The sequence below is a fragment of the Phyllobates terribilis genome, unplaced genomic scaffold, assembly GCF_046119375.1.
Source record: "Phyllobates terribilis strain yellow unplaced genomic scaffold, ASM4611937v1 Scaffold_1__5_contigs__length_1240528914, whole genome shotgun sequence".
Lineage (NCBI taxonomy): Eukaryota > Metazoa > Chordata > Amphibia > Anura > Dendrobatidae > Phyllobates > Phyllobates terribilis.
This window is the reverse complement of record NW_027362761.1, coordinates 894612797-894627505: the sequence shown is the minus strand read 5'-3', so window position 1 is coordinate 894627505 and position 14709 is coordinate 894612797. Positions and strand designations below refer to the sequence as shown.

Sequence of the window (14709 nt, the reverse complement as noted above, 5' to 3'; positions counted from 1 at the left end):
AGCCCCTAACAAAGAGAAGTATACCCTCAATAAAGAAATCAAGACTCTCGTGCAGCAACAGTGTGGCGCCCCTGAGGGTTCGACCGCCACAGGGATGCTGCACCTCTTCAATGGGGTGTGGTGTTCCTCCTTTGAGGTAAGAACGGTGCAATGGTCAGGACCACACTTCTCCCACCAGAGGGGGCTAGTAGGCACTAGTGTGCTGCCCCTCCCGAATAATGGGAGACTGGGGAACCAAAAGATAGGGGGAACCATGTAGTGGGTGAGGGTGGAGGACGCACATTTAGTTACACTTAATATTTCATATTTAATAAACAGCCATCTTGGGCTCATGGTTCTTTGATTGTGATCTCCATCCCTGAACGTGGTTTCTGGGTGAACCTGCAGCAGATGGAGACACGGCCCTCGTACCCTGGCCTTGGGTCGAGGGGCAGGTTGGAGTTAACGAATGTCTCAACCCGGTCAAGGACCATACCCAAGAAGGCCTGGAGCTCAGGAGTGTAGCTCCACCGCAAAAGGATCCCAGGGGGATGCAGACGGAGCGGTATACACCACCTGTCCTCGCTATTCTGGCCTAGCCAGAGGGATTCCGGCTACAAGAGGGGTACCGGCCCCCGACACCTGACTTTGCTACTCCATCTCCTAGTCAGGAAAGCCCGGCAGGCCCAGAGGATCCCACTGGGTAACGGAAGGAGCGGAGTCACCACCCGTACCCTTTTTCTGAGCGTAGTCCAGAGGGAGACCCGGCCTATCTACACACGCAGACAGGAGAGGATTCAGTCTGAAGTCTAGGAACACTCTGGTGCGGGGTCCTGATTAAGCACTTGAATTACTCGGAGGTTGTCGGACCCCCGTTTCTGGTGACCGCAGAACTCCATGAGGAGCAGGGAGAAGCCTTGCAGCTGTACTCTCCACCATGAGTAAAAACCCTGGAAGTCAACCCCTATGGCCTCCGGACTCATTATTTCTGCACTGCACCGCACCACGCAGCACCAGACCTCCTACACTACAACTCCCTCCATCCTCGTCTCTGCCCTGAGGCCCTGCTCCGCCTGTGGGGAGTAGTATCAACGTCGGCTGCCACAACATCCCACCTCAGAGGACTGTAGCAGCGCTGGTGGCCTTCACCAGGTACCACAGGTGGCGTAGTCGATAAGAACCACTCAACCCTGTAAGCCCATTACTTTTATGTGATGGCCCTGGGCACGGAGCGGGTCCAGGCCACGACTGCTTCCCCCCCAACATCTGACCCGGCTCTGAGTTCCCCATCTCCCAGGGAGGGCTGTGAGCGTCACAATCGCAGGTGGAGAAATCGGTAGCCTAAGGATGAGCGATCCCAACTCTATTATACTTCCCCCAGGAGTGAGACTCTCATATGGTGCAGAGCAGCCATAGGCATCAGGGGCAAGGATTACCAGGCTCTGCTGGAACCAGTCTATTCGGATAGCCGACCTACTGTTATGACAGCCAGGGGGATTGTTGATGTTAAAAAGGGCTGGGTTGCGGTATGTTTCCTGAACTGTGGGGAGGTGGAAGCATGCTTGCCCCGTTATGCAACCGTAGCCAAACTATTTACAGTCAGCAACAATTATATTCAGGCTGCAGGACTTTGGGATCCGTCTGAGTCGACGGAGGGCAACGGCTCCTTAATTCCGTTAGAGGACTGGTTTCAAAAGTTGCATGTTGGAATTGACTCCTCTCCTTCACATCAGAAAAACGAGGTGTATCGAATGGTCCAGGAATACGAGCGGGTTTTCAATAAACATCCCTTGGATTTTGGGCAGGTAAAGGGCATCCAACATAATATCCCCACAGGAGATCATCCACCTATCAAAGAAAGGTATTGTCCCATACCTCCTGCTCATTATCAGTGTGCAAAAAGTATGCTAAAAGAAATGAAACAAGCAGGGGTAATCAGGGACAGCTGCAGTCCTTGGGCAGCTCCCCTGGTATTAGTTAGAAAAAAAGATGGTACAATGCGCATGTGCGTAGATTACAGAAAAGTTAACAAAATCACCCACAATGACACTTACCCCCTACCGCGCATAGAGGAGTCTCTCGCAGTGTTAAAATTGACTAGGTACTTCTCCACTCTGGACCTATGAAAAACACCTACAACACATAGCAGAGGTCTTTGATGTGTTATCCAACTTCGGTTTAATGGTAAATTCCATCTGCTGAAGCCCAAAGTACATTATTTAGGTCATGTAGTTGGCGCAGAGGGAGTTGCACCAGGCCCAGACAAAGTGACTGTCATCAGAGACTTGCAGGAACTCACCACCATCCTAGAGGTCTGACAATTCCTGGGGCTAGTGGGCTACTATAGATGCTATATTAAGGACCAGACCGGAAAGACCAGGAATAAGAGTCCCTCAGTAGAGTGAGATGCTAGATTGGATGAGTCATTCAAGAGCCTAAAGCAAGCACTCACTGGAGCGGAAATTTTGGCTTATCCAGACTATGATCAGCCATTCATCCTTCACACCGATGCAAGCAACACTGGGCTAGGGGCTGTCTCACCTCAAGAACAGCAGGGTACAGAGAAAGCGATCCCCAATGCTAGTCAGAAGCTTCGCCCTTCTGAGAGGAACTCTGCAAATTATAGCCCCTTCAAACTAGAATTCTTGGCGATCGTTTGGGCAGTGACCGAGAAAGTTAAAGATTATTTGGCCTCTTCCAAATTTACCATCTACACGCACAACAATCCCTTTACACATCTGGATACCGCCAGGCTTGGCGCCTTGGAACAAAGATGGATGGCTCGGTTGTCCAACTACGACTTCGTCATTAAATACCGAGCTGGTGTCAAAAAATGCAAACTCCAACGCCATGTCCCGCATGCCAAATCCTCCTTACCCAGAGGAGGATTCACAATTGACAAAGACTGTCGTGCGCCCCTGGTCGGGCCTGACCAGCACTCGGACCGCCGTGCACCCCAGTCAAGCCTGACCAGCACTCGGACCGCCGTGCACCAGTACCGTGACCGCAGCGGCCGGCCAGTGCGGCACAATTTTGTAAGTAATTTCAGACAGTATTTAAATATTGAGAAGGAAAAAAAATCTGCAATTTCCACTCAAAGCTCAATATTAGGCCCATAATTCCAGTCCAGATTACTTTTCAGTAGTCATCTTAGTATCATCACAGGCAGGATAATGACAGATAATACCTCTATAGAAATAACAGAGGATCACCATTCAAAATAGAGGATGGTGACAGCTTACCTCCTACCCATCACTAAATAATGGCCTTCTAACATGTCACTAAGCATGCCTGCAAGTCTCCTAAAAAAATCAGTGAGTCAAAGCCTGTCTGTTTGCTTACTATAAACCATGTGGTTGCTGTAAAGCATATCTCTAAATGCTGTTAACAGAAGCTCAGGCAAGATGGCTGTTCCCTTGTACAGAAAATAGAATTAAAAAATCTGCACTCATAAAATAAAAACAGATTCCAAAAAAGTGATATGTTTCACTATGCGGTTTTAATTATTAAAAAACAATATAAGCGATACATTCCCTTTTAAGTGTTGTCCATAAAAAAAGTGTTACATAAATGAACATACTAAAAAGTTTTTTAAATTTTATTTTTTGAAAATAAAAACAAAACACATGTAAAACACAAGAATAATAACCCTTTCTAGAACATTGAAATAATCTCAGCAGTAGTATTCAGGCTTTGATCCTTCGCTTTTATAAGTCACCTGTGAGTCCATACTTGACCTTGAGCACAACAGAAGTCTCTCCGATTCAGTTGTGTTTCTGCGTGTCCATAGCTCGCCACTAGCGTTTATTGGTCGTGCTCTAAGGGACAGTGTTTCAAATTTAACATAAGTCTCTTTTAAGAGGTCTTCTTCACCGGTAGACTGGGGCTTACGTTGTAGTTTTATAACTTTATAAAGTAAGAAGAAAATAATGGGTAAAACCACTACACAACCAACACTGCTGGCTATTACTAAGGCCGGCACCTGGGAGTCACTCTCCACATTTTTAAGAAGAACATCTGTAGAGAACACAATGCATTGGTCTTTCTTTGGTTGAGCTGATTTTGGGCAGACACAGGCCATGTATTTTGTGCTAGGCTGCAAGCCGTCAATTGTTACTTTATTCTTACTTGGATCTGTACTTAATCGTAGCATCTCTTCCTCCCCATACTTTGAATAGAGCACAGTCAGAGATGAGCTATTTGTGGTGTTCAATGTCTTCCATGTTAGTGTGACCCGATCCTCTGTTTCGGTAATAACTCTCAGGTTACGGACAACAGAATTTGTTTCTGTATTAGAAGCCACGTTTTTTAGTGCTTCACCTTCTTTATTGCTCGGAAAAATTTGTGTTTTTTTGTTACCAGCCGCCTTTGTCTGGGCTTTGATGATTTTTTGTGGTTTCTTCTCTAGGACCAGGGCTGTTGTTGATGTGGTGGTAGTAGGCATCACAGTTGTTTCTACTGTAGTTTCCTCTGCTGGTGATATAGAGATTTCTGTAGGGAGTGAAAATGAAGCGATGCTTGTCCTGATCATTTCTTCATTCGCCTCTGTTTGCGGACTGATAGTCTGGTCTGCTCCTAGTCTCCATCCTTGCCGTGATGGTGATTCTGTTGTAGTGACCACCCCAACTACTAACACAGTAATTGATGCTTCTGATATGCCTGCCAAATTTTTAGCCTTGCATCGGTATTCTCCTGCATCTTTGTAGGAAATACCATTCATACTTAGAATTGACCATCTCACACCATCTGCTGGAGACTCCTGGATAACTGTTATGGAAAAAGAGAAATAACATTTATTAAGAACAATTTTTACTAACTTATATAAGTCTTCATTTTGATTTGCAATATGTCATTTAGACACTCTTCAGTATGTGTGTCTTTTTTAGCACTTTAGAACCATTTTATTATACATTTAGCTGTATTTTTTTATTGCTAATATTAACCCTTTAATGGCCTAAACAGTTTAACTCTTTAATGACCTAAACAGTGGTTGTTGTGAACATTGATCTTCAGAAGCTCACCACTCCCCTGCCGTTCCTGCTACATTCACAGTTTGGACCAGCAGCCTTGTTGTGCTGGCCCGAACTGTATGCTCTTCAATGCTGTAAGCAGAGGCAGCTTTGCTTCTGCACTATCGAAGGATAGTAGGGGGACTGAAACTGGCTGAGTCCAGTGATCTGAACAGCTTCAGAACATTGATTACAAAATCCATAGAAACGAGCTAGTAAGCACTGCACTCCTTGCTAGGAGACCAGCCACTGCTGATAGATGTGTGCACACCTAACAATAATTTATACAAATTATTATATATTTTTTTATTTATTTAAAAAAAAACAATATTTTTTCATATTTTAAGTGTCTGGTAGACATAATTTTTTGTACTGTGAATTGTTTTCACTATGTATCTATAGGAAGCCCAGTTACAGGGAAAATCAATCCACTACAGAAGAACAAGCCACTGGCAGAAATGATCATTGAGAGCTATGTAGCCAACAAAAGAGAAGACCAAAGCGGTAATAAACCATTTCTGCCTTTTCCTGGGATTTATCCCTGATCCTGCCAGATTGCAGAAGATTTAATCCCTTGTCGTAAATTTACAATGCCAAGGGATTAAACACCACAACCAAGCTCAGTAAATTTATGTCACTCAGTCATTATCAGGTTAAACAGGGTTTCATATCAACTAAAATTGTTCAGTAGCCCTTTTTTTAAAAAAAAGCCTATTTTTAAACATAAAACTAGTATGTGAAATTAAAATATTATGCAGTTTGTGAAATTGAGAAATACCTTTAGCCCATGGGTATACTCAGCTTCTCATAGACTTCAATACTGATTTCAATTAACTCTATAGAAGTCTATTATTAGCAGGACAACATCCTGGCTGTGGAAACACCTTCTAAATTCTCCAAGACTAGTCCAGTGCAACATATAATGCACCAGATGTTAGAAACAATCCCAAACAAATCTATGGGATCAGGCTGGGCATTTGTTTTCCTCCAGTATTTCACTACCACGCCAGAGGGTTTAAACCAATGAATGACCACATTTATGGAAATGAGGCCCATGCCTGCTTATGGTTAATGCTCAGAAAGGGATTTTCCTTCTAAATGCAATTATGACATATCCATAGATGTATTATGCTGCACTAATGCCATTCTCTGAAAGGTTAACAAAAACTGAGTGGAAATATCACAATTAACCTATCATTGATCATTATACATACATGCTGACTTAAATGGAACCTGCTACATCGTACATGCAGTCTGATCTGTGGACGGCATGGTATAGAGAAGGAGACACTGAGCAGAATGATATAAAGGTTTGTTACAAAAGATTCACTACGACTTGTATCTTATTAATAGACATCACTGGTGTTTGTATGTATATGAGTCCAGTGGACTGTTCTACTCAGTGATTGACAGCTATTTCTGCATACACAGTCATACCAAGAAGTCTGTAAATTACTGAATAGGACCGCCCACTGGACTCATATACGTAAAAACACCAGAGATTTCTATTATTAAAATACAAGTTTTACTATTCCGACAGAAATGTAAATCAATGTGATCAGCTCTTCCTGCTCTATAACATCCTGCCTGCAGACCAGATACTATTTTCAAGATGAAAGGTTCCCTTTAATGACGATGTAATATATATTTAATGTCACCTGTATAATTAGAAGCGGAGTTGTTAGTTCTACTCCAGATTAATTGTGGGGTGGGAGAACCAGTAGCATCACATCGCAGAAGAACATTGCTGCCCAATGGGGATGTAATTTTGGTGGCTGATGTCATCACAGAAGGTTTGAGACATTGCTCTAGTTCAGCTTTTTGGAAGAGAATACCAGTAAGAGATTCAGGCCCAGTGCAGACCACCAAAATATCCAGGAATATCACTTGTGGATCCACTATCTTCGAAAGTTCAATCAGCTTTGAAATGCGGCAATCACAGAACCAAGGGTTGTCTTGTAGACCTTGAGTAGGAGACAATTACAAAGAATTTAACTCACAATCATAAAATATTGCCCTCAATGTTTGTAGTTATATTTTATACTCAGAATTAATTTACTACTAGATGTCACAATTTTTCTATGTACTTATTTAGAAAAAACTTGGTTTACAAATATAATACACTTACACAATGCACAATTTAAAATATTATACTAAATAGATAGTGGGCCTTAATACAGTGGAATGTAAAAGTTTAGGAACCTCTGGTCAAAATTACTGTTATTGTGAAAAGTTAACTAAGTTGAAAATGAAATGATCTCTAAAAGGCCTAAAGTTAAAAATGAGACATTTCCTTTGTATTTTAGGCAAAAAAATATATATACAGTTGAAACCTGAAGTTTAAATGCACTATATATATATATATATATATATATATATATATATATAGATAATATACACTATATATATATATATATATATATATATATATATATATATATATATATATATATATATATATATATATATATATATATAATGATAATAACTGTCTAACTCCATATCAACATGGATTCATGAGGGATTGCTCCTGCCAAACAAACCTGATGGCCTTCTACGAGGAGGTGAGCTCACAGCTGGACCGGGGAGAGTCAGTGGATGTTGTATACCTTGACAACTCCAAAGCGTTTGATAACGTGCCACACAAAAGGTTGGTATATAAAATGAGAATGCTTGGTCTGGGGGATAATGTGTGCAAGTGGGTAAATAGCTGGCTGAGTGATAGAAAGCAGAGGGTGGTTATCAATGGAGTAAGCTGAGGGTGTGTCAGGGTTACTAGCGGGGTGCCTCAAGGGTCTGTCTTGGGCCCTATATTATTTTATATATTTATTAATGATCTAGTGGAAGAGTTGCATAGTAAAATAGCAATATTTGCAGATGATACTAAACTTTGTAAAGTAGTTAATACAGATGAGGATAGGGCACAGCTACAGGAGGATTTAGATAAATTGGGGAGTTGGGCCAAAAAATGGCAAATGGGGTTCAATGCCGATAAATGTAAAGTCATGCACATGGGAAAGAAAAACAGCAGTCACCCATACATATTAAATGGAAACCGTTGGGGAAATCTGACATGGAGAAGGACCTGGGCGTCTTGGTTAACAGCAAATTAAATTGGAGTGCCCAGTGTCAGGCAGCAGCTGCAAAGGCAAATAGAGTCATGGCATGCATCAGAAGAGGAATAGGGGCATATGATGAGAACATTGTTCTTCCTCTGTATAAAGTGCTGGTAAGGCCGCACTTAGAATATTGTGCACAGTTCTGGGCTCCGGTGCTCAGGAAAGACATATTGGAGCTAGAGAAGGTACAAAGGAGGGCGACTAGGGTAATAAAGGGAATGGAGGGACTAGAATACCCAGAGAGGTTGTCAAAATTAGGCCTATTTACGCTGGAAAAGAGAAGGCTTAGGGGAGACCTCATAAACATGTATAAATACATCAGGGGGCAGTACAGAGATCTATCCCATGACCTGTTTATACCAAGGATGGTGACAAAGACGAGGGGGCACACTATGCGTCTGGAGGAAAGGAGGTTCCTGCACCAGCATAGAAGGGGATTCTTTACGGTCAGAGCCGTGAGACTCTGGAACTCTCTGGGAGAGGATGTGGTGATGTCCAACTCACTTAATGAGTTCAAGAGAGGCCTGGACGCCTTTCTTGAGAACAATAAAATTACATCTTATGCTTAGTGATAGTTAATTAATCCAGGGATTTAATCTGACTGCCAGATTGGAGTCGGGAAGTGAATTTTTCCTCAAGGATGTAAATTGGCCTATACCGCATGGTTTTTTTTTGCCTTCCCCTGGATCAACGCTGCGGAATAGCTGCAGTGCACAAGAAATAGGCTGAACTGGATGGACGCTTGTCTTTTTTCGGCCTTATAAACTATGTAACTATATGTAACTATATGACATATATGCATGTTTTTCTCAATATCTGACATGAAATCATAATAAACCTTTCCCGTTTTAGGTCAATTAGGATTACCATAATATTTAATATTTGCCAAATGCCAGAATGAGAAAGAGAATGTTTTAAGGCATTTTTATTACTTACTGCAAAGTCAAAAGTTTACATACACTAAGATTACTATACCTTTCAACAATTTTGGACTGTCCATATGATGATGTCATGTATTTGGAAGCTTCTGATAGTTTTTTTGGCAACATCTGAGTTAATTAGAGACACACTTGTGGATGTATTTTAATGCACACCTGAAACACACTGCTTCTTTGTGTAGCATCATGGGAAAGTCTAAAGAAATCAGTCAAAAAATCAGGAAGAGAATTGTGGACTTGCACAACTCATCCTTGGGTACAATTTCAAGATACCTGAAGGTGCCTCGTTCATCTGTACAAACAATTATACGCAAGTACAAACAAGATGGGAATGTCCAGCTATCAAACAGCTCAGGAATGAGACGGGTTCTGTGTCCCAGAGATGAACGTGCCTTGGTCCGACATGTGCATATCAACCCAAGGACAAAAGCAAAAGACCTTGTGAAGATTATGTCAGAAGATGGTAAGATTGTGTCAATATCCACACTGAAATGAGTACTGTATCAACATGGGCTGAAAGGCCACTTTGCCAGGAAGAAGCCATTACTCCAAAAGAAACATACAAAAGCCAGATTAATGTTTGAAATTGCACACAGGAACAAAGACCTTAATTTTTGGAGACATGTCCTGCGGTCTGATGAAACTAAAATTGATTTTTTTGGGCACAATGACCATCGTTACATTTGGAGAAAAAAGGGAGAAGCTTGGAAGCCTAAGAACACCATCCCAACTGTGAAACATGGGGGTGACAGCATCATGTTGTGGGGTTGTTTTGCTGCAGGAGGGACTGGTGCACTTCACAAAATAGATGGCATCAAGAGAAAAGAAGATTATGTGGCAATACTGAAGCAACATCTCAAGACATCAGCGAGGAAGTGAAAGCTTGGGCAGAAATAGGTCTTCAAAATGGACAATGACCCAAAGCATACTGCCAAAATGGTAACAAAGTGGCTTAAGGATAACAAAGTCAATGTTTTGGAGTGGCCATCACAAAGCCCTGATCTCAATCCTATTGAAAATTTATGAGCAAAGCTGAAAAAGCAGGATGCGAACAAGGCGACCTACAAACCTGGATCAGTTACACCAGTTTTGTCAGGAGGAATGGGCCCAAATTTCGACCAACTTTTGCGAGAAGCTTGTGGAAGGATATCCCAAACGTTTGACCCAAGTCATTCATTTTAAGGGCAAAGGGCAATGGTACCAAATACTAATGAAATGTATGTAAACTTTTGACTCTGCAGTAAGCAATAAAAATGCCTTAAAACATTCTCTCTCTCTCATTATTCTGGCATTTGGCAAATATTAAAAATAATGGTAATCCTAATTGACCTACTATATGTAAAATATAAAATGTATGTGTATATAAAAAGACACACTACATGCGCCTTTTTATATACATATATATATATCACAAAAGTGAGTACACCCATCACATTTTTGTAAATATTTTATTATATCTTTTCATGGGACAGCACTGAAGATAAGACACTTTGTTACAATGTAATGTAATCAGAGAACAGCTTGCATAACAATGTAAATTTGGTGTGCCCTCTACATAACTCAACACACAAGCATTAATGTTTAAATCGCTGGGAAAAAAATTTTCCTAAGGGAAAATGGCCAAATTGTGTCCAATTAGCCACTTTCCCTCCCCAGTGTCATGTGACTCATTAGTGTTACAAGGTCTCAGGTGTGAATGGGGAGCAGGTGTGTTAAATTTGGTGTTATCCTTCTCACATTCTCATACTGGTCACTGTAAATTTAACACGGCACCTCATGGCAAAAAACTCTCTGAAAATCTGAATTGTTGCTCTACATAAAGATGGCCTAGGCTAGAAGAAGATTGTCAACATTGTGAAACTGAGCTCCAACATGGTGGCCAAGACCATACAGCGATTTAATAAGACAGGTTCCACTCAGAACTGGCCTCGCCATAGTCGACCAAAGAAGTTGAGTACACGTGCTCAGCATCATATCCAGAGGTTGTCTTTTTAAAATAGACGTATGAATGCTGCCAGTATTGCTGCACATGTTAAAGGGGTTGAGGGTCAGCATGTCAGTTCTCAGACCATACACCGCACACTGCATCAAACTGGTCTGCATGGCCATCTTCCCAGAAAGAAGCTTCTTCTAAAGATAATGCACAAGAAAGCCCGCAAACAGTTTGCTGAAGACAAGCAGCTAAGTACATGGATTACTGGAACCATGTCCTGTGGTCTGATGAGACCAAGAAAAACTTATTTGGTTAAGATGGTGTCAAGCGTGTGTGGCAGCATCCAGGTGATGAGTACAAAGATAAGTGTGTCTTGGTGGTAGGAGAATCATGGTTTGGGGCTGCATGAGTGATGCCAGCTGTGGTGAGTTACAGTTGATTGAGGGAATCATGAATGCCAACATGTACTGTGACATACTGAAGCAGAGCATGATACCCTCCCTTTGGAAACTGGGCCTCAGGGCTGTATACCAACATGATAACAACCACAAATATACCTCCAAGACGACCACGGTCTTGCTAAAGAAACTGAGGGTAAAGGTACTGGACTGGCCAAGCATACCTCCAGACGTAAACCCTATTGAGCATCTGTGGGGCATCCTCAAACGAAATGTGGAGGAGTGCAAGGTCTCTGACATCCACCTGCTCTGTGATGTCATCATGGAAGAGTGGAAGAAGATTCCAGTGGCAACCTGTGTATCTCTAGTGAACTCCAATAAGGCAGTGCTTGAAAATAATGGTGGCCACACAAAATACTGACACTATGGGCACAATTTGGCCATCTTCACCTAGGGGTGCACTCACTTTTGTTGCAAGCGGTTTAGACATTAATAGGAAAAGGTATAGCGTATTTTTCAGACTATATGATGCATTTTTTAACAAGAAAAACCCTAGTTAAAAAGAATGGGCGTCTTATAGTCCAGAGGCAGCTTCCTGTGATGGAGAATGCTGACACCACGTCCTCCCCGATCACAGAGAGAGCTGCTGTGTCTCCTCCTGCTCTGCACTAATCTATGTGATCGGTACAGAGAAGGAGATGAAGCTTACAGGGACCTAAACGGAGGCTGCAGGAGCTGAGCAGCAGCAGGACCTTCTGCAGCAGTAATTCAAGGACCTTTCAGGTCATGTGACTGATCACATGACTTGAAAGGTGCTTGACTTAATCAAGTGGAAGGTCCCGCAAATGCTCAATTCCTGCAGCCTCCGTACATGACCCAATCAGGAACTGCAGGATGTGGTAATGTATAGTGTGTGTGTGTGTTGCTTTATGTGCATGTAGCACAGCTATTTCTGTCTTTATGTGCATGCAGCAGAGATGTGTATGTGTATATATGTTTATTCAGCAAAGCTGAATATGTCTTTATGTGCATGAAGCATAGCTGTGTGTGTATATGTGCATGTAGTAGAGCTGCAGGGGCGGGCTGGGCCGGGTGGCAGAGAGGCAATTGCCCCCCAGGCCGGTCTTCCAGCAGCGATTTTGGGCCGCCCCGGCCATCAGCCGTCGCCTTGGCCGGGTGGCCCAAACTGTGTCGTCTGACTGCAATACTGCCGCGGCCACTCTCCTCTGCACGCGCCCTCCCATCAGGGCGCGCGGCTTGACGGGAGCCACGGCGCTAGTGAAAGGGGGATGGCTCGTGTGTCCACAGGTAAGTAGGGATCAGCACTGGAATGGCAGAGGTGAGTATTTATTTTTTAATCTGGGGCCATTATACTGTGAGGAGCACTATGCAGGGCCATATATACAGTACGGAGCACTATGCAGGGCCATATATACAATACGGAGCACTATACAGGGCCATATATACAGTACGGAGCACTATGCAGGGCCATATATATAGTACGGAGCACTATGCAGGCCCATATATACAGTACGGAGCACTATGCAGGGCCATATATACAATACGGAGCACTATGCAGGGCCATATATACAGTACGGAGCACTATGCAGGGCCATATATACAATACGGAGCACTATACAGGGCCATATATACAGTACAGAGCACTATGCAGGGCCATATATATAGTACGGAGCACTATGCAGGCCCATATATACAGTACGGAGCACTATGCAGGGCCATATATACAGTACGGAGCACTATGCAGGGCCATATATACAATACGGAGCACTATACAGGGCCATATATACAGTATGGAGCACTATGCAGGGCCATATATATAGTACGGAGCACTATGCAGGCCCATATATACAGTACGGAGCACTATGCAGGCCCATATATACAATTCGGAGCACTATGCAGGGCCATATATACAGTACGGAGCACTATGCAGGGTCATATATACAGTACGGAGCACTATGCGGGGCCATATATACAGTACGGAGCACTATGTAGGGCCATATATACAGTACGGAGCACTATGCTGGGCCATATATACAGTACGAAACACTATGCGGGGCCATATATACAGTACGGAGCACTTTGCTGGCCGTGTACAGAATACAGAGCACTATGCAGAGCCGTGTATACAGTACGGAGCACTATGCAGGGCCGTGTATACAGTACGGAGCACTATGCGGGGCTATATATACAGTATGAAGCACTATGTGGGGCCGTGTATACCGTATGGAGCACTGTGTGGGGCCATGTATACAGTACAGAGCACTATGCCTGCCATATATACAGTACAGAGCACTATGCGGGCCATATATACAGTACGGAGCACTATCCGGGGCCCATTATACTGTATGGAGGACTATGTGGGGCCAATTATACTGTATGGAGGACTATGTGGGGCAATTATACTGTATAGAGGACTATGCGGGGGCCATTATTCTGTATGGAGCACTATGCGGGGACCATTATTCTGCATGGAGGACTATGCGGGGCCATTATTCTGTATGGAGGACTATGTGGGGCCCATTAAACTGTATAGAGGACTATGTGGGGCCCTGTATACTGTATAGAGGAATATGTAGGGCCCTGTATTCTGTATGGAGGACTATGTGGGGCCATTATACTGTATGGAGGACTATGTGAGGCCCATTATTCTGTATGGAGGAGTATGTGGGACCCATTATACTGTATGGAGGATTATGTGGGGTCCATTATACTATATGGAGGACTATGTGGGGTCCATTATACTGTATGGAGGATTATGTGGGGTCCATTATACTGTATGGAGGACTATGTGAGGCCATTATTCTGTATGGAGGACTATGTGAGGCCATTATTCTGTATGGATGACTATGTGGTGCCTATTATACTGTATGGAGGACTATGTAGGCCCAATATACTGTATGGAGGACTATGTGGGCCCATTATACTGTATGGAGGACTATGTGGGGTCCATTATACTGTATGGAGGACTATGTGGGGTCCATTATACTGTATGGAGGACTATGTGGGCCCATTATACTGTATGGAGGACTATGTGGGGCCATTATTCTGTATCGAGGACTATGTGAGGCCATTATTCTGTATGGAGGACTATGTGGGGCCCATTATGCTGTATGGAGGACTATGTGGGGCCCGTTATGCTGTATGGAGGACTATGTGGGGGCCCATTATTCTGTATGGTGGACTATGTGGGGCCCATTATTCTGTATGGTGGACTATGTGGGGCCCATTATTCTGTATGGTGGACTATGTGGGGCCCATTATTCTGTATGGAGGACTATGTGGGGCCCATTATTCTGTATGGAGGACTATGTG

The 14709-nt window shown here is 43.2% G+C and overlaps 1 protein-coding gene across 1 annotated transcript in view; it reads right to left on the bottom strand.

Annotated features, from left to right (window-relative positions):
• Nucleotides 1-3652: 3652 nt before the first annotated feature.
• LRIT3 (leucine rich repeat, Ig-like and transmembrane domains 3) overlaps nt 3653-14709 on the bottom strand; it is a 69614-nt gene continuing 58557 nt past the window's right edge. Inside the window, exons 3-4 of the mRNA XM_073655467.1 lie at nt 6647-6952; nt 3653-4746 (exon numbers count right to left, since the gene is read on the bottom strand). Coding sequence (XP_073511568.1) covers nt 3653-4746; nt 6647-6952 — 1400 coding nt within the window. The remainder of the gene's footprint in view (nt 4747-6646; nt 6953-14709) is intronic.